This window comes from Leopardus geoffroyi, chromosome A1, assembly GCF_018350155.1.
Source record: "Leopardus geoffroyi isolate Oge1 chromosome A1, O.geoffroyi_Oge1_pat1.0, whole genome shotgun sequence".
NCBI lineage: Eukaryota > Metazoa > Chordata > Mammalia > Carnivora > Felidae > Leopardus > Leopardus geoffroyi.
In genome coordinates this window covers 206,546,409-206,569,061 of record NC_059326.1, presented here as the reverse complement: position 1 = coordinate 206,569,061, position 22,653 = coordinate 206,546,409, and the positions used below count along the sequence as shown (strand labels likewise).

Below are 22,653 nucleotides of genomic sequence, written 5' to 3'. Positions count from 1 at the left end.
CAACCATCACTGCTGATTCCAGGACATATATATCATCCCAAAAAGAAACCCATCTACAGTTACTCCCCATTCGCCTCTTTCCTTAGCACCTGGCTGTATTTCCACGGATTCTCTGATTCTGGACATAAATGGAATCATACAATATATGGCCTTTACTATCAGGCTTTTTTCACTTAACGTAATATTTTCAAGGTCCATCCATGTTGTAGCATGAATCAGTACTTCATTTCCTTTTTCTGGCTGAATAATATTTCTGTATTACTGATAGCAGCATCTGTATACAAGGTTTTATGTGAACATATGTTTTCAATTCTCTATATACCTGGGAATAACATTGCTGGGTCATATGTTAACTGTATGTTTAATTTGTTGAGGAACTGCCAAACTGTTTCCCAAGTAGCTGTACCATTTTACATTCCCACCACCAACGTACAAGGGTTTGGATTTCTCCATATGCTCTTCCATACTCATTATTGTCTTTTTCAGTTATAGCCATCCTAATGAATATGAAGCGGTACCTCACAGTTTTGATTTGCATATTCCTAATGATTAATGATGTTGAGAATCTTTGCATATACTTATGGGCCATTTGTAGATCTTCTCCAGAGAAATGTCTATTCAAATCCTTTGTGCATTTTTAAATTGGGTTATATGTCCGTATTAGTTTGTTAGGGTTGCCATAACAAAATACCACACAGACTGCATGGCTTTAAACAGACACTTTTCTCACAGTTCTGGGGGCTAGGGGTCCAAGATCAAGGTGCTGGCAGGCTTGGCTTATCCTTGCCTTGCAGAGGGCCATCTTATTGCTATGCTGTCACATGGCCTTCTCTCTGTACACATGCTTCCCTGATATCTCTTCTTATAAGGACACTACTCATATTGGATTAGGGTCCACCCTTATGACCTTGTTTAACCTGAATTATCTCTTTAAAGGCCCTACCTCCAAATACAGTTACATAGTCAGGTTGGGGGGAGGGTGGCGAGGAGGGTAGGGCTTCATCAATGAATTCAAGGAGATACAATTCAGTCCATGACAGTGTCTTTTGTTTGTTGAGCCTGGCTTATTAAAAGAACAACCAAAGGGGTGCCAGGTGGCTCAGTTGGATAAGCGTCCGACTTCGGCTCAGGTCATGATCTTGCAGTTTGTGTGTTCGAGCCCCGCGTCAGACTCTTGTGCTGACGGCTCACAGTCTGGATCCTGCTTGGGATTCTCTCTCTCTCTCTCTCTCTCTCTCTCTCTGCCCCTCTCCTGCTTGTACTCTCTCTCTCAAAAATAAATAAACATTTAAAAAAAAAGAAAATTAAAGAAAAAAAAAAGAGAACCAAGGAAGAAAAACCAGCATTATTCATCATTTGTTCTACATCTATTTATAAAACTTACCAGCTATGTTATATGAAGACGGTTTCTTGTGGGAAACCTGTTCCTGATCATTAAGAGCTTCAAACTTTCTATGCAAGAAAGTTCTGATAGTCTAACTGGCTGGTATTATTAAATTCTACCTGGCCCCAATGGGTCATAGCTGACAAATAAGTTTAACTCCACCTCATAATCTTTAAGACAATCTAGCCAACCAGGTCACGTGTATTAGGAAAGACTGTGAGATTCATACAGCTATTAAAATGGCACTTTGATGAGAAGACATGGAATACCTAAGGACAAAAGTCCTTTCCCAAAGTACGGTCACCCTCTCCGTGAGTTTCTTATTGGGGTCATACACACAAAGGTCCATGGGAAAACCAAGACATAGTACTATTTACTGTTAGCTATGCCTTTGGCCTTAAACCTTAAGACAGAAATAGCTGCATTATTCCTGTAATAATACAGAATTTCTGTAATAATGTAATAGTAAACTCCAACCATCCCCTACTTTCCCAAAGTTTGCATTACACCACTCCCCTTTTACAAAAGGCCTACGTTTCACCAACCAAAAAACTCTGAAGAAGACTTTTGCTTTTACCAAAAAAGGTGAAAAGCAAAAATAGCATTCAATGTTGGCTTTGAATCGAGCCATTCCAGAAGCAGCAGAGCCCTGAGCAGCAAGAGGCCTCGCCACGCTCCTGCCCCAGAACTACACTCAGCATCTCAGCATCAAGCTGCCAGAGCTTGAACTGTGTCTGTGAGTATCTGTGCTTTATCTGGATTTATTTTGTGCATTTTTTTTTTTTTTTTTTTTTGGCAAAATGTGTCCTAAGGTGTCAAAAAAGTCTAAGAGAGGTTTTTGGGGTTTGAGAAAGCTCAAATTTTTTTCCTTATAAATTAATGGTAATTGCTACTTCACTTTACACCGTTTCAACCAATGAAAGGTCCAACAGGAAAGCTCTACTTTTGGCTAGCAGTGAACCTGTACTGGTAATAGTTTCAGAGAAAACAAACCATGAAATGTGCTTTCTTCCACTGCTTTCCCCACCACATGCCCTTCCTACCACCACCAGATCCGAGTCTGAGATGCTGCAAGTATGATCCCAAGATTGCTCTCCAGATACACAAGAACTGGAACCAGAGAAAAAGAGACTCCTAGCCAAGAATATGTCACCCTATTGTTTAGCATGGAGCTGTCCTGGGCCACACCTGGGGCTTTAGCTGCGGGCTGGAAGCACTTTGGGGAAAAAAGAAAAGAGAAAGATGGTTGGGCCTCTTATCCTCACATCAATATCAGTGTCTCTACCGTTCATTCATTACCCTATCTTCACCTGTCCAGATCATCCACCGCGTTCCACACCATAGAACAGAAGAGTACACCAAACATTCAAGTCCTAAAAACTTTTAACCATGGCAAGCCCACCCGCTAAAATCTGAACAATTAGGTCAATATTTCTTTTTGGAAAGGGATGAAACAAGATTCAGTGCAAAGGAGAAGCAAAGAGAACTCCAAGAACAATAATGAAAGAGCTCAAGACAACAGCTCTGTAGCAGGCTAACAGGATGTGCAACCAGACTGAGGCAGGAAAGGGGGCTGTAGAATGTCTCTAAGGTTTAAAAAATTTTTTTGACATATTATTTCACATTTGGCAATATTGAGAGTAGTATTATATTTCTATTAGACGTCAAGGGAAAAATTAGTAATACATACATGGAAAACTAAAGAATAGCAATAAAAAAGCAATTATTGACTTCATGAGAAACAAAGAGAAGTACAAAAAAGGTAAAATAATAATATACTAGGTGAGATTAACTATGTGTAATAATTACACAGTCCTATTAAATAATAAATATAGACTGAAGCCAAAATTATAGTCAATTTTATTGGGAATGGAGTCAGAAGTAGTAAATAAATATACTGGGGAAATGCAGGAGAGCTAAACCATATTCATCTATAGTAAGAAATCAAGTTCATGTCATAGATGTCTAAAAATGAACAAGCGGTGAAATCACAACTGAAGAGGCTGCTTTTAGGCAACATGCTTGAGCAATGGAAACCTGAGCAAGGCAAAAGGGCCCACAGGGACCACCAACCTGACAGAGGCTCATTAAGCCCCTAAGTGATAAAAGGGCTACTTACAACCAGGCATAGTTCTTAAGATTACCAAAAAAGGGAAAATTCCATATGTCCCCCATACTTCCTCATTCCACCATGTAACTATGGCCCCTCACCACCACCACCATGTGGCAGTCTCTCCTTTACTGTGCCACCCACTACTCCCTTGTAGTGTATTCAACAAATTTCTCTTTTGTTCTGCCACAGGTGAATTATTCCCCCCTGTCCCCCCATGCCAAAAGCCTCCACCCAATCAGGATGCTCCACAACAATGATATACAGCAATCATATTTGTAAAAACTTTATAGTCTGAAAACACCAAGTATGCTTTTGAAATTCTCATACTGTTGGTGGGATATAAAATTGATATAACCATCTTGAAAAAATAAATTTGGCATTATCTTCTGAAGTTTAGATGTACACACTACCAACATAAATAATACTGTGGGAATTGAAATATATCAAATATGTCTCAATGCGTGACTTCATAATGATACCAAAACAAGATGAAATATCTCACTAGTCACCTTTGAAGGATGCTAAGGGAACCAACCTCTTATTTGAGAAGTGCTGAAAGGGCGGGCCTACGCTGGCCGGCTCCATCTTGTTCTGTGTCCTTCACCTAGACCACGCCTCCTCCCTTTGAGTGACCTCCCGCTCACCCATTCAAGCTTCCTGATCAAAACACGCCCAGCGACCTGCGTGGCGGGACTCTGACCCTTCCCCAGCCAATCGGCCGAGGCCACGCCCCTTCCCCGGCCAATCAGCTGCCCCTAGACCCCTATAAAACCTTTGTGCTTTTGAAACTCTCTCTCTCTCCCTGGTGTCTCACCGCTGCGTCGGTGCAGGTAGGGGACTGAGCTCAAGCTAGCTCGAATAAAGGCTCTTTTGCTTTTGCATCGGACTCGGCTCCCTGGTGGTCTTTGGGGATCACAAATTCTGGGCATAACAGTGCTAAATAAATGGAAAGAACAAAGCCTCCACTAAAAAAAACTGCCTTTATTACATAAATTGTTTTCCTGGCCACAAAATAAGGGTAAGTGTTTTTTTTTTAAGAGGTTTTTGTTTTGTTTTGTTTTGTTTTAGCACAAAAAGACTAACAATATTTTGTAGATGCTAATAAAATAATAGATCTAGGCAATGATAGTCAATGGCTACTGATACTACAAAAAGAGACAGCCAGAAATATTTTATTTCTGGTCTAAGCACTGAAAGCCACCTATGCTGTATTCTTGCTAAAGAGTTCAATGAACCTGATCAATTTATAAGAAAAGTAAATATAAAAGAACATTAATGACATTAGGTGGGATGCAATAAACAAAACATAAAATCTGAGAAATTCTAAAGGACATTCAGTTCCTTGAAAAATAAATTGCAAGGAAAAATAGGAAGGGAACCTATATTATAAAAGATTAAGGGGCGCCTGGGTGGCGCAGTCGGTTAAGCGTCTGACTTCAGCCAGGTCACGATCTCGCGGTCCGTGAGTTCGAGCCCCGCGTCAGGCTCTGGGCTGATGGCTCAGAGCCTGGAGCCTGTTTCCGATTCTGCGTCTCCCTCTCTCTCTGCCCCTCCCCCGTTCATGCTCTGTCTCTCTCTGTCCCAAAAATTAAAAAAAAAAAAAAAAAACGTTGAAAAAAAAAGATTAAGAGGAGCATCTGGGTGGCTCAGTCGGTTAAGTGTCCAAGTCTTGGTTTCAGGTCATGATCTCAGGTCATGATCTCACAGTTCATGGGATTGAGCCCCTCATTGAGCTCTGCACTACTTGGGACAGCCTACTTGGGATTCTCTCTCTCCTCACTCGTTGTCTCTGCCCCTCCCCTGCAAGTACTTTCTCTGTCTCAGAATAAATAAACATTAAAAAGAAAAAAAGATTAAGAGACATATCAACAGATGCAATGAATAGACTTTTCTTGGATCCTAATTTAATCAGACCATGCTATCACTCAATGTGACATAATTGACAAGACTACAGTGTGCTATTTTAAAACCGTACTTATAATTTAAAACCCTCCCTCAAAGAAAACACTAAGCCTAGGTGACTTCACTTGTTAGTTCTATTAAACACTATTGAAAGAAATTCCAAATCTACAGAAACATTTTAAGACAAGAGTAGGTGGAAATACTAAACTTTTTAAAAATTGAGGTAAGCATTATCCTGATTCAAGAACTATAAAAAACTACAGACCAATATTCTTCATGAAGATAGATATAAAAATCCTTAATATTACCAAATTGAATGAAGAAAGATCTAAAATGGATAATCCAGCATGAATAAGTAAGGTTTATCCCAGAAATGCTGTTGATTTGCCATTTGAAAAATAAATACAATTCATCATATTAACAGGCTAAAAAGAAAAATTATAAGATCTTCTGATACATACAGAAAACACATTTAACAAAATTTATTTACCCAGGAACTTCATCAATTGAATAAAGCGCACACACACACACACACACACACACACACACACACACACACACATAAAACAAAACTACAGGTGCCATTATACTTGATGGTGAAAGACCTAAAGATTATAACAAGGCAAGAATGTCCTTTCTCACAGCTTCTATTTAATACTATACTGGAGGTTCTAGCCATTGCAATAAGACAGATGGGAATAAAAGGCATATAGTTTGAAAAGGAAGAAGAAAAACTGTCCTTATTCACAAAAACATGATAACATAGGTACAATATTGTAAAAAATGTACAAAAAAGCTAATTCAACTAATAAATGAACTATCAAGGTGGTAGGCCACAAGGTCAACATACAAAAAATTGATTATATGTCTATATAATAGCATCAAATTAGAATATAAAAATTTAAAAACACTCCTTGTAATAGCATCAAAAATATGGCATACTTATGGATAAACGAGGTCAAGACCTATTCACAGAAAACCATAAAACACCATTAAGAGAAATTAAAGATCTAAAAGACAGTTATGCCACAATCATGAATTCAAAGATAGGATATTGTTAAGATGGTAATTCTTCCCAAATTGACTTGTAGATCCAATGTGATTCCAAACAAAATCCTAGCAGACTTATAGACAAGTTGATTTTAAAATGTATTATGAAGACAAAAAGAAAATAAAACTTTAAAAAATTAAAAAATATATATATGCAAATGGAAAGAAACTAGAACAGCTAAACAATTATGGGGGGTGAGGAAGGACAAAATTGGAAAAATCACAATGGTTTTTAAGACTATAATTTGTAAGCCATAGTAATCAAGACAGTGTGGAATTGGTATAAGAATAAACATATGAATCTGTGTAACAGAATACGGAACTCAGACCCACAAAGACATGATGAATGGATTTTCAAGATGCCAAGGTATTTCAAAGGGAAAGAACAGTTTTTCAACAGTGTTTGAGTAAGGGGACATCAAAAAATGAACCTCAACCTTAATTATAAAAGCTAAAACTATAAAACTTCTAGCAGAAAACACAGAACATCTTCCTGATCTTGGAGTAAGTACAGATTTCTCAGCACACAAAAAGCAAAACCATAAATATAAATATAAATATAAATATAAATATAAATATAAATATAAATATAAATATAAAGTATAAATATAGTGTGCGTATATATAAATTGGACTTCATCAAAAATTTAAAATTCTGCCCTTTGAAAAATATCATTAAGAAAACAAAAGGGCAGAGCACCTCATGCCTCAGACGGGTTAAGTGTCCAACTGTTGATCTCAGCTCAGGTCATGAGCTCACAGTTCATGAGATTGAGCCTTGCATGGAGCCCAGCTAACAGCTGAACCATCAGTGCAGAGCCTGCTTGGGATTCTCTCTCTCCCTCTCTCTCTGCCCCTCTCCCACTCACATTCTCTCTCAAAATAAACAAACTTAAAAAAAAAAAAACGAAAAAAGAAAACCAAAGGCAAACCACAGATAGGGACAAATTATTCACAATACAAATATCTCATAAAGAGTTTTTATCCAGAATATAGAAGAAATCCTTACAACTCAATAATTAGATAACCCAAATGAAAAACTGGCAAAATACTTGAACAGACCCTTCCCAGAAGATACACAAATGTCAAATAAGCATATGAAGAAACATTTAACATTACCAGAGAAATGCATATTAAAACTACAATGAGGGGAGCCTGGGTGGCTCAGGTGGTTGAGCATCCGACTGTTCATTTCAGCTCAGGTCATGATGCCAGGGTTGTGGGATTGAACCCTGTGTTGGGCTCTGCGCTGAGTGTGGAGCTTGCTTAAGATTCTCTTTCCTTCTGCCCATCTCTGCCACTCATGCTCTCTCTCTAAAACAAAAAAATGTTTAAAAATGAGATATACTATATATACATCCACTAGTTAAAAAACAATGACAATATCAAGCTTTGACAAGGATATAGAGCAACTGAAACCTTTAAATACACTGTTTGTCAGAATGCAAAATGGCACAGATACCATGGGAAAGTTTTAGTTTCCTGTAAAGTTACACATAACTTACCATAAGACGCAACAATCCTACCTCCAGGTATTTAACCAAGAGAAATGAAAACACATATCCACACACAGACCTGCAACATATGTACACAGCAGCTTTATTCATAAGAGACCACAACTTAGATGTTTATCAACAACCTAGATGTCCATCAACATATATGAATAGCTACAAATTGTGGTGTATCCATACAACAGAATAATACTCAGCAATAAAAATAAAACATATTGCCAATATACAAAATAGCATAGATGAATCCCAACATGGGTGGATTTCAAAAGTATGCTGAACAAAGTGTCAGACACAGAGTAAATATTGTATGATTTATTTGAAATTCTACAAAAATCAAATCTAATTTACAGTCACAGGAAGTATAGTAGTTGAACAGTACTGGTTGTTGGAGTGGAGAAGAACGGACTGCAAATGAGCATTAGAGAACTTTTTGGGTGATGTAAATATTCTATCTCTTGATGGTATTGGGGATTCTGTGGTTCTTCACATTTGTTAAAACTCCACAAACTGTAGGGGCACCTGAGTGGCTCAGGTGGTTCAGTGGCTAACTCTTGATTTCAGTTCAGGTCATGAACTCATGGTTTGTGGGATCGAGCCCCACATCAGGTTCCACACCAGCAACATGGAGCCTGCTTGGGATTTTCTCTCTCTCAAAAAATAAATATTAAAAAAAACCCCAAAAAACTCTAACTGTAGACTTATAACATAGGGTGCATTTTATTATATGTATATTACACTTTTAAGAAAGTTGACAGGGTAGGCAGAGAACTTGATTTATTTTACATTCTTTCATTCTAATTAAAGTGAGTCAATGGGGCACCTGGGTGGCTCAGTCAGTTAAGTGTCCGACTTCGGCTCAGGTCACGATCTCACGGTTCGCGAGTTCAAGCCCGGTGCCAGGCTCTGTGCTGACAGCTCAGAATGCTTCAAATTCTGTGTGTGTGTCTCTCTCTCTGCCCTTCCCTGCTCGCACTCTCTCTCAAAAATAAACATTAAAAATGTTTTTAATTTTTAAAAAATATTTTATTTTTGAGAGAGAGAAAGAGTGTGAGTGGGGGAGGGGCAGAGAGAGAGGGAGACTCAGAATCTGAAGCAGGCTCCAGGCTCCGAGCTGTCAGCACAGAGCCTGACATGGGGCTCGAACTCATGAACTGTAAGATCATGACCTGAGCTAACGTCAGACCCACTGAGTCACCCAGGTGCCACCTCCCACTTTTTTTTTAAATCAAGTCAATATTGTGGTCTATGACAATTCCAAGTGAGTAGATCTTTTAAATATTCTGAAAATGTTTACATATTACCTTGCAATTAACATTACCTTAAAATTAACATTCCAATAACATAGAATTACCATGATAAAAAATAAATAAAATTAGAAAAAAATTCCCAATTTGGTTTTTAATTTATCTCATGCTTTGAAATGTAATTTTCATAGGGTGCCTGAGTGGCTCAGTTGGTTAAGTGTCCAACTCTTGGTTTTGGCTCAGATCATGATCTCACAGTTCCATGAGATTAAGCCCCGTGTCAGGCTCCTCGAAGATAGCACAGAACCTGCTTTGGATTCTCTCTCTCCCTCTCTCTGCCCCTCCTCTGATTGCTCTCCCTCTCTAAAAATAAATAAATAAACTTAAAAAAAAGACTAAACAAATTTATTTCTAAAAAAAGTGAAATATAATTTTCACGAATTTTTGTTGGAGTTTGAGGAAATCATAAAATAATACCCTTTGTCCCCTCCTGTCTTCTGAGCCACTTGAGAGACCAAGTCAGGCAAATGGAGATTCAGTATGTCAGATTAATTGCTGAAAGATCTAGGTTAAAGGATGTAATTTAGGTTTGTGCCGAAAATGGCCACCTAATAGCTAACCCAGAATTAGACAGACCTGCTCACCAAGGCATGGGCAATCCTACACAACCACAGAGCAGAGAGCCTTCACTGCAAAGTTTACATGTCTGGCAAGAGAACACAACATAGGCTCCACAAACATGATAAATCCCAAAAAAGGGGTTTGCGTGTCCAGTTTTTTATCCCAAACGCTCTTTCCCAGGGAGGCGGGAGGGATAAGGGAAGGGAGCAATTGCTTGCTAATTGGATGTCCAAAGAAGCACCGTGAAAGGAGGCTACCTCTGCCCTCTGACTTCCCCACAAAGGGTAGATCAACATTTCTCCACCTTGGCACACACAGCAAGTTCACATACAACACTCACAAAGGCACAATTCATGGTACACCAGCCACAAGGCTATCCAGGGCTACCCCTTCCCTTCCATTCAAGGGGGCATATTTAATTGCAAGTGACTAAAGTGACATATTTCAGGGGTGCCTGGGTGGCTCAGTCGGTTAAGCGTCTGACTTCGGCTCAGGTCACGATCTCGTGGTTCATGAGTTCGAGCCCCATGTTGGGCTCTGTGCCGACAGCTCAGAGCCTGGAGCCTGCTTCAAATTCTATGTCTCCCTCTCTCTCTGCCCCTTCCCTGTTCACACTCTCTCTCTTTCTCAAAAATAAATAAACATTAAAAAAATTTTTTTAAGTGACATATTTCATTTTAATTTACTTTGATAATGAGTAAATCACAAATTTCTGTATTTTATTACTGGTATTAAAAAAAAAAAACCCTTACTTTCTCCATCCTAAAATGTCATCAGTTACAAAGTACACACCACAGGCTCGATAAAAATCTCTCAGAAAAAAACACATCTAATATACCCATTGATTTAAAGATAATTATGGAACTATGGTTCTTGTGTCAACTCATAACTCACTTAGATACACATATGTCATGAAATCAGAGCTCAGAATGGCTGGTCCAGAGTCAAATTAGAAAGGTGTGTGTGTGTGTGTGTGTGTGTGTGTGTATATATATATGTGTGTGTGTGTGTGTGTGTGTGTGTGTGTGTGTGTGTGTGTGTGTGTATTTTCAGGCTTTGTGAAAAAGCCTCTATACACATACATACAAACTTTTCTTACTGCTGGGAACGGTAGTGACAAGCTTTTGATGTCATTACATAAAACATAATTTTCAAACTGAAGAGGCTATCCTGGTCAGTTATAAGCATGAAAACTCTTAGCTTTCTCAGACAAAGCTTCTTTAGTTAAGTCTTCATTATAGTTTTACCAAATAACATCAATTTAAAAGTCTTTATGCTAAGACTACTACCATAAAATTTTGCACCTAGGTCCCAATTACAGATCTGGGTTCTGTGATTTACACCTTGCATGATTTTTCAATGTGTATGTAGTATTTATTAGCACATTTAGGATAAATACTCTATAATCTAAAATCCTGTCATCTACAGAATAATATATGGATTCTCAAATTATCAGGCATGACTTGGATGTGTGGTGTTCTGACTAATGAGTATCTATGCCATACAATTTTCAAACAAGAATATAAATTATGTTCAATACAGTGTTCAGTGTTATTTCAGAAGGTATATTAAACATCTTAAATTACATCACTGTAGCATCAACTATTTTTCTTTCAGACTCAAAAGTATTTGTTAGTGAAGTTAACAGGTTTAGCAAATGTCTGTAGATCACTATTCACATCTTTACAAAATGATATATGCATTTTTCTCCTCATGCATAGAAGATACTAGCTGAGAATCTTTTGGAGCATGGATAAATGAGCTGCCTTCCCTCTCCATAATACAGAAAAAACACTAGGTTCTGTTAACACAATTTAGTGGCTACATGCCTTCCATTCTGGGTCTTGCCTCTTTTGGGGCTGAGGCATAGATTTTATGCCAAGAACAATCCCACCTGTTATGCCAAGAACTGATAACCATCTGCCCTATAATACCAAAAGTAGTGACTTCTCACTTTCTGATAAAGATTACAAAGTTCTCCTACCTTCCTAAAATCAGAAGAAACTGAGGTTAAATATCTCCATACTAATTCAAGTTCTTCATAGAAATAGCTAACATTTACTGAGTACTTCCTATGCAAGATACAAGGTGCCTTACATATTTTATTTTCACATAAGAAAGAAATTAAATAAATCAAATTTTTCAAAAGCTAACAACACAGAGGCAAATCTTTAAAGTGCAGAAAAAACTATTTATTCACAAATTACACGATAAACAAAAACCCACTACTCAAAACCACATACCAAATGGTGAATGGTCACTTCTGTATATACTCAAGTATCTACCCTGTGAGAATATCCTTTATTAAACAAAATAAAATGTAACTAATATTTGTGTTTTTCAATTACTCTAAAACTAACCTAACCACAGCTAACCTTCTGATGTAACTTTGAAGGAAAATATAACACTCTGAAAAAAAAAAAAAAAAGAGGTAAGCATTCCACTAAAGGAAACATTTTTTAAATCATCTCAGAAAAATGTAGACCATTACTTACATGCTCCAACAGGTTAAGGTAAGATTCTTTAAAACAGCTTACTTTCATCTCTGACAAGAAAAAAATTAATTTTACAGCAAAAATAGCTTCCTGAGTGTCAGAAGTAACAGGACCCAGTAGTTCTATATAATTGTACTATAATATATGTAGTATAAAAATAACTCATATTAGCAATGACAGTATTGATTTGTGAATGCGATCGTGGCCTTTCAACGAAATATTTCTTTAAATATATTCTTCTCTACTCCTGGGATTGTACTGTTAGGTCATGTTTCAGTTCCTACGTATGTCATGCCCAAGATATATACATTCACTGACACTCATAAACATCCCTACTTTTTTAGAAAGACATAATTTAGCTATTTAAAATTGTAATTTAATTGAGTAGTTCCAAAAAAGTTATCTAGAAAAAGAATTCCAAACCGTCGGCTGGAACGTTAAAAGCAAAAGGTAAGTTTTTTTCAGAGTTTTTAAGCTTTTAAAAATAAGGAGAAGAAAATACTACTTTTGACTGGGCCAGTGCAGCAATACAATTTGATATGACACATCGATAAAAGCATTTTTCAAAAATGCACATCTTAAACATGACTCACTTGTGGTAAGGAATACTCGATCTACTTTTACAACTAAAACAATAAAACCATCATTGTGACATTGATCAGTATTTCACATATCTAATACTGAAGAAGGCAACTACCATTGTTGTAATAATTTTGAAGTCAAAATATAAGCACAAATCAGAATGAAGAGAAAGTCCAGAAAATGTTTAGAATGTACACAGTTGCATGCATTTTCAGCCAAACTTTCAAAGATTCCAAAAATAACCAAATGACAACTTTGAATCAAAATAAATGTCAAAAAATATTTGAGCTTTGGGAGACTTCCTCTAATGCAACCAGAAAAACAGAAGAGTGAATAGTAACAGGAGTATTAGGAGGGAAAGAAATCACCAACTTCCTTTATCGTGAAACAAAAGCCAACGAGTCAACATTTTAATAACACTGGCCATCAAGTTATTCACTATTAGAGAATTCACTTTTCAAGTTATGTCTTTAAAATGCATTCACTTACATTTTTGGATTATTTTTTTAAGTTTATTAATCAAACCCCACTGTACTCACAATTCTAATCTTAAGAAGTTTAAATCGTAACTTATCAAAGCACAGCCCAAACACTATACAGTAATTCTACCATTTAGTTTTTATATGCCTCATCTGCAAAACTCATTTTACAAACAGGAGTTTTATTCTGTCTCTCCACAGTAGATGTCCCTAGGCCTCAAACTTTAAGAGCAATCAAAAAGCCAGATTCAAAGGGTTCCTGCTACTTTATCGGGCTTTGATAAAAACAGAGCCATCTGGTGGTGTAGCACCATCTTCCTTCTCAGTGACCGTCTCTACAGTCCCAGAGGCCGAAACAATAACCATTGTCTTATTTGCTGAAACTGTCTTCTGTTTCTCCGCAATTGCTGCACAAACAGCAACAATCTCATCACTTTCAAAGTCATAGTCAGGGATTGACTTTGGTGAGAAATGTGTCATTTCCGCTGACGCGTCACACTTCTTAATCTTCTGTGCTACCTTCTGCTGCTCCTGGAGTGTTCTTGCCCAAGAAAGGTCTTCTTTCCATATTTCAGGGTTCATTGGATAGATGTGAAGGGCTACCTGAAAACTTCGAATTGCCTAAGGGAGATAAAAAAAAAATCAGAGTTTTCCTTTGCTTTATTTTAAAAAATGAGTGGATTTAATAGAATCCACAATATCTCCATCTATATCTTTTTTTTACTATATATGTATATATATGATATATATTAATATGTATATATATGTATGTATGTATATAAGATATATAAATATATATATCTGTTTAAAAAACATATTAGAATGCAAGGATAGACATTTAGGCTGTATCCTTAACACTGCATGATGATTATGATGAAAAAAAAAAGTTAAAGAAGTATGAAAGAAAGTGACTGACACATCACTGCTGAGGAGTAAAAGTCCACTGAAGTACAATTAAGGATATGGTTTAAGACAGAGCAAATGCATTGTTCAGCTTCTGCAGACCAGCAAATATAAGAATCTAGGGATTTCTTGACTAAACCACGATCAGGAAGGTACCAAGAATGCCTACCCCTGAAGCCAAGAACTTAGCTCTGCATAATGCTAACATGTATTGACTATCACAAGAGAAAAAGGATATTAAAGAATGATAAAAGGGTCAATTGGCCCAGAATACATAACAATTATAAATATGTATGCATCCCAACATCAGAACACCTAAATATATAAAGTAAACACTGACAGAAGTGAAGGGAGAAATAGCAAATAAAGTAATAGCAGGAGACTGCAATACCCAAATCCCAGTAATGAATACAGACAGCATCCAGAAGGAAGATCAATACGGGAACAGAGAGCCTGAACAACACTATAGATCAAAGGGACTGAACAGACATATACAAAACATTCCACCCAACAGCACCAGAATACGCACTGTTCTCAAGGACAAACAACATTTTCTAGGAAAGATCACATGATAAGTGGATAGCATCACATGTTAGGTCACAAAACAAGTCTTCTTAACAAATTTAAGGTGACTAAGATCATACCAAGTATGTCATCTTTTCTCCTTTTTGAGAGAGTGAGTGAGTACAGGAGAGTGAGTGGGGGAGGGGCAGAGAGACAGAGGGAGAGAATCTTTAGCAGGCTTCACGCTCAGCTTGGAGCCTGACTCGGGGCTTGATCTTACGACCCTGAGATCATGACTTGAGCTGAATTCAAGAGTCAGACGCTTAACCAACTGAGCCACCCAGGAGCCCCGTTTTCTGACGACAACAGAATAAAACTAGAAATCAACAGAAGAAAAACTGGGAAATTCACAAACAAGTAGAAACTACACAACACAATCTTGAACAACCAGTGGGTCAAAGAAATCAAAAGGGAATAACATCTTGAGACCAATGAGAATGAAAATATAACACATTAACATTTATGGGATAGAGCAAAAGTAGAACTAAAAGGGAATTTTATAGAGATAATTGCCTGCATTAAAAAAGAAGAAAGATGGGACGTTTTGGTGGTTCAATTGGTTAAGCGTCTGACTTCGGCTCAGGTCATGGTCTTAAGGTTCGTGGGTTTAGGCCCTATATCAGGCTCTGTGCTGAGAGTTCAGAGTCTGGAGCTTGCTTCAGATTCTGTGTCTCCCTCTCTCTCTGCCCCTCCCCTGCTCTCTCTTTCCCTCTCTCTCTCAAAAATAAATAAAAACATTAAAAAAATTTTTTAAAAAGATCTCGATTGGTAAGTTAAATTTACACTTCAATTAGAAAATGAAGAACAAACTAAGTCATAATCATTTTCCAACAGCCAACTTTTGTTTTGTTTTGTTTTTAATTTTTTTAACATTTATTTATTATTGAGGGACAGAGAGAGACAGAGCATGAGCAGGGGAGGGGCAGAGAGAGAGGGAGACACAGAATCTGAAGCAGGTTCCAGGCTCTGAGCTGTCAGCACAGAGCTCGACGTGGGGCTCGAACTCACAGACCTGGAGACCTGAGCCAAAGTTGGATGCTTAACCGACTGAGCCACCCAGGCGTGTTTTGTTTTTTAGTTTCAAGTTATTTAAATTCCAGTTAGTTAACATATAGTGTAATATTAGTTTCAGGTGAAGAACTTAGTGACTGATAACTTCCAATACTCAACTCTATGTAAAAACCTAAATAATTACTATTGGGGCTATCCCCAACTATGGACTTTTAACTTACTACCAGATCTATTTATGTAAGTATTTTCTTGTGTTTTTGTCCAAATATATACATATATAGGAAGAATGGTTAGATGTTACAGTTTTTAGCATGTTTTCAATATATTTCTCATAGTGACCCTTCCTCTATGACATTTTAAGTATAGTCATTTTTTTCTTACCATTCCAGTCTTTCAAAAGAATCTCTTAAGTTGACATAAAAATTACACTCCGATTTTTCCAAGTAGAGCTCTAAAAAATTACATTAACTAAGGGAAAAAAAAAAATAACACTTTTAATCCCTCTAAGAATTTCACAGTTTTAATCGGCAGAACCATATCAACAGGAAAAAAAATAAGAGTTGAACAACTGGTTCCCTTATTCAAAACAACTTAAAATATTAAGCAATTTTACTTTTACCGACTAGTTGAAAGTATCTCTACTGTGTCACCTGCAAGAGTTTCTTTCTCTATTGGGCAGTCTTTGCTAAACATTACATCCTAGAGATTTTTTTCCACATTACCATAGACACTTAACAAGCAAAAGTGATAATGCTTTGTAAGTTTTTAAATAAAGGAGAAATGGGGGGAAAATATTGTGTAATAAGCTCCATTTGTTTTCCTGTTAACCTATAGAAAACAAAATACCATGAATTTCTTTTCTCCAACTCTGGTATAAGTCTTCAGGTAAAAAAAAAAAAAAAAGGAAAATGGACTTCGGTTAAACTGGTTTCCATCAGTGCGAACCTCATTTTGGATTATCATATTTAAGTTACTTGAAACCAATTATTCTCTCATCAAAATTCCATATTTATGATTTCTGAGAATTTGACACTTTTTGGTAAATAGAAATAATATTTACAAGAGTACCAGAAAAATCTAAGTTATCTATAACTTACTAAAGCCATTGTTAGTAAAGTTAAATTCAGGTTTTACCAGTAATTTCCTTAGCCTTTAAAGAAACCATTTTTAATTTTTTATTTGTTGTTTTACTTCTACCTGTAAAAGGCAAATAAAGCCTTGAAACAATCTTAGTTAATGACAAACAAAATCTGCCAGTACTAGATTAGATTTGCAAACACTCTTTAGGAAGTCAGCTGCCAGGTATATGTAGCCCTGCCAAAACAAAAACAAAAACAGGATAATTGTCTTAACCACCTCTCATCTATTTAGCCTGTGCTTCCTACAAGTTATGGTCCAGACAAGTTGAGAAATGCATTACGTACCAATTAATAACAAAACAACACAATAAGTCTTCCACTTTCATAAGCTTCTATCCTGCCCCGTTTTCCCCTCACTAAGCCTAACTTTTCCGTCTAAATATTTATCATCATTACTCTCCCATACTCTACTTTCTTCCTTCCCTTACATAATCTATTAGGGGTTTTGTCTCCATGTGCTACTGGCATCACTTTATAAGTGGAGACCTTAATGTTGCAAAAAACTAACCTAAGAGTTGCTTATTTTATATGTATTTCAGTAAGGTTTACCAAATGCCATTTTTAAAAAATTTTCATGATGTCTAATACCTGAAAAAATATTCTGACTCTAATATAATTGATGTTTAAAATGGAAAAGATGGGGGCGCCTGGGTGGCTCAGTTGGTTAGGCGTCCGACTTCAGCTCAGGTCACGATCTCGCGGTCCCTGAGTTCGAGCCCCGCGTCGGGCTCTGGGCTGATGGCTCAGAGCCTGGAGCCTGCTTTGGATTCTGTGTCTCCCTCTCTCTCTGCCCCTCCCCCGTTCATGCTCTGTCTCTCTCTGTCTCAAAAATAAATAAACGTTAAAAAATAAAAAATAAATAAAAAAATAAAATAAAATGGAAAAGATGTTCAGTAATAACTTTTATCTGTGTTTATGGATTAATACCTTTAAGAGGTAATTTGCTATTTACTCTCTGCACAGACATGATAAATAGCTATTTACTTTTTGGTTCAGCTAATCAAAAACACAACAAAACAAAATTTCATCATTATAATAATCTGACTTCATTACCAGGACTATCTCTCCTAATCCAAGCTGAGCACGTCCCAAAGTTTGCCAAGACTCCCATGAATGTGGGTTTCTCTGCACCGCCATTTCAGCTGCATGTACTGCAGGGAACATTTCATGAAGAGACATTAGGACCTATAACCAAAAAGAAGAAATAAAACCTGTCAGCTATTTTCATAAACTAGCAAACTACTAATGAATAACCATATGCAAACAAATCTTTTCATTTAAAAAAAAATATTTTTAGTCTGGTAAATATAGTACTTCAGTGGTTTTGACCCACTCCTCTGCCCATCAGGGTCAGGAACAAATATTCTTCTTCCTATTCCTAAAATAACTATGAAAATGTAAAACATCTCCTTTTCAGTCACTGAACCCTGTTGTCCATCTGGTCAAAATAAGGTGGTCATACTCTAGGCCACGGTGGCTCAGAGCTATTTGAACTCTTAATTCCACTTCTGATTGTTCTATTTACGATGTGGTTTTCAGGAGATCCCAGGTCTCATTGTTAAATGAGACAAATTTAAATTTGTTCAACCACCACCCTATAAACATCTTCCTGCTACAAAAATCATTTAAACATTCCACAGGCCTCCCCACAACTGGGTTCTCCAAACCATACAAAGCAGAAAAATAGGGAGTTCTAGAACCTTCCACTTCAATCTTGGGAAAAGGCTAGATTTTATCTATCATTTTGGGGGCCATTCACATTTCATAAGATTTGTAACACAACTATCATTATCAGGTTCCAAGTTAAACAATCTATTTCATACAGTTCACCACAAATACTGCCTTTAATATATATCTAGTCAAGACTGAAAATTAAAGACTTAACCAAATGAAGGTCCTCGCAGCACTTCATCCAGTGGACATAATTTATTTGGGGTTTTCTTGGCTGATCTAAAATCAAAGTTGATAAAGAATGTGCCCTATGTTTGAAATCATTACCTGAAAGATACCTGTAAGGTGTGTAGATCAAGGCTGAAGCGCGACTACTCCCTGCCAAAAATATGTTTGATGCTCTATTAGAGACTTTTTACGTCTTTTGGATAACTTAATCCAGTTGCTCAGAGATTTTCTTTACAGACCTTCCCACAAAATATTAGAAATGTATTTTTAAAATTCAAATGTTATCTTTAAAAATAAATTGAGTCTATTCTGACCTTTTGCTAAGGACTAGGCCATTTTTAGAGACATATCATCTGGAGTCCAATCCACCCTCATTCTGAAGAAATGAAGTTATTGGTCAGTCCACTATAATTAATTTCCAAGGAAAGCAAACACATTTCATTTATTTAAGAAATCACCAGTGACTTCCTAAAAGATAGCCATCTGTTCATATCTTACCATAGGCTGAAATAAGTTAACTTCATCGTGAAAAGAAATGAATTTCTAATGTTGTGCAAGAGGCAGAGCAATAAATATGGTGACATGTTTTCTATAAAGGAAATATGGAAAAAATTTAAAAAGACATATTTGAGAAAGAAAATGGAAAGAAATGCTATTTTGCTTCATTTCTATTCACCAAACAAATATAAACATAGTACAATTTCATAATGGAAGTGAAATTCTTCATAACCATTACCTGTGATTTCATCTCGTACAGGGTAGCATCATCTGGGGTTAACTGCAGTGCTTCGTCCCATTTTTGAATCGCCTCTCGATACCTGTGGTTGTGAAGTTACATTAGTATCTTATCTTCACTAAATCCTTGAGAGTACATGACCAGATGTTAAAATCAGGTACTAAAGAATAACTGTATATCAAGAAATAGCTCTATTCAAGAACTGATGACAATAATAACAATGATACAAAAGCAAGAAAATTAAGAGATAAAGGAAAGGGTGGCAAAAGAAAAAAAGACAAACATAAATTAAATAAAAGGTATCTTAGAAATCTTTTTCCAATTTTATTTTCTGGGCTGAGAAATCACCACCAAAATTTCCCTCTTTTTCATCAACCTCAACGTGCAAATGTTGTCATGCATGTTAGATGTATTGCAAAGGACTTTAATGAGGAATTTATAATCCAGTTGTAATCCTGGGCTCGGCTGAGCAATCTAGGCACAGAACAATTTAAGAAGTTGTCTGGTAATTGCGTAAGGATTCTTCAGATTTAAGCTTCCTTGTCCGTAAATTCCAGGAACTCGGGGACTAGTAACGCACGGCAAGCTTATAACAAAAGGGGTCAAATGAATGATAAACAGTACAGAGATGGTGGTTTCCACCACCACCTTTTCACCCACGTTCTCCTAGTCAGGTTTCTCTTGTGAGCTCCAAAGCTGTGTGGTCAACTCACATCTCCACAAAGACGTGCCACAGACACCTCAGGCTCCCTCTGCCCAAAGCTGGTCTTAGCACGCCACCTGCCAAATCTGTGGAAGCACCGCAGCACTTCCTTTTGTAAATAAAATGAAGGCACTACTGAGTCCTTCGTGTTATCCAAAGCAGTCATTCTCACGGCATCCTTCACAAGTGATTAACTCTTGTATCCTTGAATACTGTAGGAGGATATTTACCAGAATATTTTCCATTATGAGCTGAAACTTTCTATCTTGTACCTTTCCCCCAGTGCTACTAATTCTGCTTTCTAGCACTAAACAGAAAATATATAATCCACTAGTTTTAATTGTTGGCTACATACAGAATGATCTAGGGAGATTCTGGAGGGGAAGAAATACACAACACAACACGACACACACACACACACACACACCACACAGCTGGCCCCTGCCTCAATCAACTAAAACAGATATTCTCAGAATAGGACCCAGGCATCTATATTTTTTAAACCAGGTAATGCTAATGAACACCAAGGTTGTGAACCATGGAAAATATCTTTCATAGCGTAGTAAGCCCTATCCATGTGCTGCCTTCTCTTGAATCACTCATTATTACCTGTTTTCCAGACCCTTATTTCCTCTGTATGTGTTCTTCTCCACAATTTCCTACTGGATGTGTGAAGGCCCAAACCAACCATAACGACCAAAATATGGGCTAATATGCACTGATTATTATTTATTTTTTAATTTTTTTTTTTTTCAACGTTTATTTATTTTTGGAACAGAGAGAGACAGAGCATGAACGGGGGAGGGGCAGAGAGAGAGGGAGACACAGAATCGGAAACAGGCTCCAGGCTCTGAGCCATCAGCCCAGAGCCCGACGCGGGGCTCGAACTCACGGACCGCGAGATCGTGACCTGGCTGAAGTCGGACGCTTAACCGACTGCGCCACCCAGGCGCCCCGCACTGATTATTATTTAAACGGAGGGCGGTGAAATAAAGAAATAAAGGCAAAATTTGGTAGAAAATACAAAGGTGAAGAACATAAAAAAGTACGTTCTGTTTTCACCTTGCTATAGAGTTCCTTTACTAGTAGTACAAACGGACAACGTCACATCCAGGGGTCTTACGCCAGCCTGACAAATGACAAATGGGCTACCGACACCTTAAAATAAGTTTGCCACAGAGCCAACTCCATGGCCAGCAGCAGGGGTGAGGGCGGACATGATGGGAGTGTGCTTTACAAAGCCTGCCTTAGCTGCCATGATAGGTTGTAGCAGTGGCTACTGCTATTTTGTAGTAGCCGGCTATATATAACTATAAGCTGAAGATTCATCCCACAGGGCACCTGGGTCGCTCAGTCAGGTAAGTGTTCAACTCCTGATACTGGCTCAGGTCACGACCTTGTGGTGGTGAGATTGAGCCCCACGTTGGGCTCTGTGCTGAACATGGAGCCTGCTTGGGATTCTCTCTCTTCCTCTCTGCCCCTCCCCCACTCAGCTTTCTTTCTCTCACTCGAAATAAATAAATAAACTTTAAAAAATTAAAACAGAAAAAGATTCACCCCGCAAAAGCTGGTACTCTTTGTTTCCAAGCAAACCAAATGTGAACATGCAGAGAGGCTACCACAACTACTGCCTGGACCGTGGTTAGTATCTTCTTCAGGGGCTCTTGCTGAGCACTGAAGAAATACCTGTTTGAAAACTGTTGAACTCTGGGTGAAAGACTACTGGAAGTTTAGTAACAGTGTGGCCATTATTCACCTCATTTTTATGACCTGCTGCCCCAGTGGTCTATGTTTCTCTCCGCCTCTGCCTGCATCGCAATATTGCGTCACAAATCAAACCTCTGAGAGCTCTGTTAATTGAGAATTATTTCCTTATTAAGGATTTTCCCAAATTCAAGCATGTATCTAGAGCCAGGGTCCCCAAAGTTGAAACAGGCAGTGTCACTGGCTGCTGTTTGTCAATGCTCTTCCTTCATCTCACTCTGAGATCCCTCTGGAGTGCCCATACGTCTCTGCTTTCCACATATTCGGACACTTCTGCACAGTGTCAGGCTGTGCCCGTAAGCGTGGCAGGCACAGGTGTTAAATGGCTGGCACATGACTTTCCTATAAACTCTGTGCTCAGCAGGTGATGGACACGGGTTGGTTAAACAGCAGTGTCCCACTGCTGGCTCCTAGTTACCCTGAATGGGAATCCGAGACTCACAGATATTTTTAGATAATTCATACCTTAATGTTAGCTTAGAAACTGCCCACTAAACTTCAAAGTAAGGCATTTAATGTATCTTTTCAGGTACCATTAAAATTTCTTATTTATG

At 37.6% G+C, this 22,653-nt stretch overlaps 1 protein-coding gene across 6 annotated transcripts in view; it reads right to left on the bottom strand.

Moving 5' to 3' along the window:
* Positions 1–11,994: 11,994 nt before the first annotated feature.
* Positions 11,995–22,653, bottom strand: part of TTC33 (tetratricopeptide repeat domain 33) — a 39,539-nt gene continuing 28,880 nt past the window's right edge. For all 6 annotated transcript variants that reach the window (XM_045439526.1, XM_045439564.1, XM_045439534.1 and 3 more), the window contains 3 exons: positions 19,633–19,714; positions 18,051–18,182; positions 11,995–14,001 (listed from right to left, as the gene is read on the bottom strand). In XM_045439526.1, the coding sequence (XP_045295482.1) occupies positions 13,648–14,001; positions 18,051–18,182; positions 19,633–19,714 (568 nt within the window). In that variant the 3' untranslated portion in view covers positions 11,995–13,647. The remainder of the gene's footprint in view (positions 14,002–18,050; positions 18,183–19,632; positions 19,715–22,653) is intronic.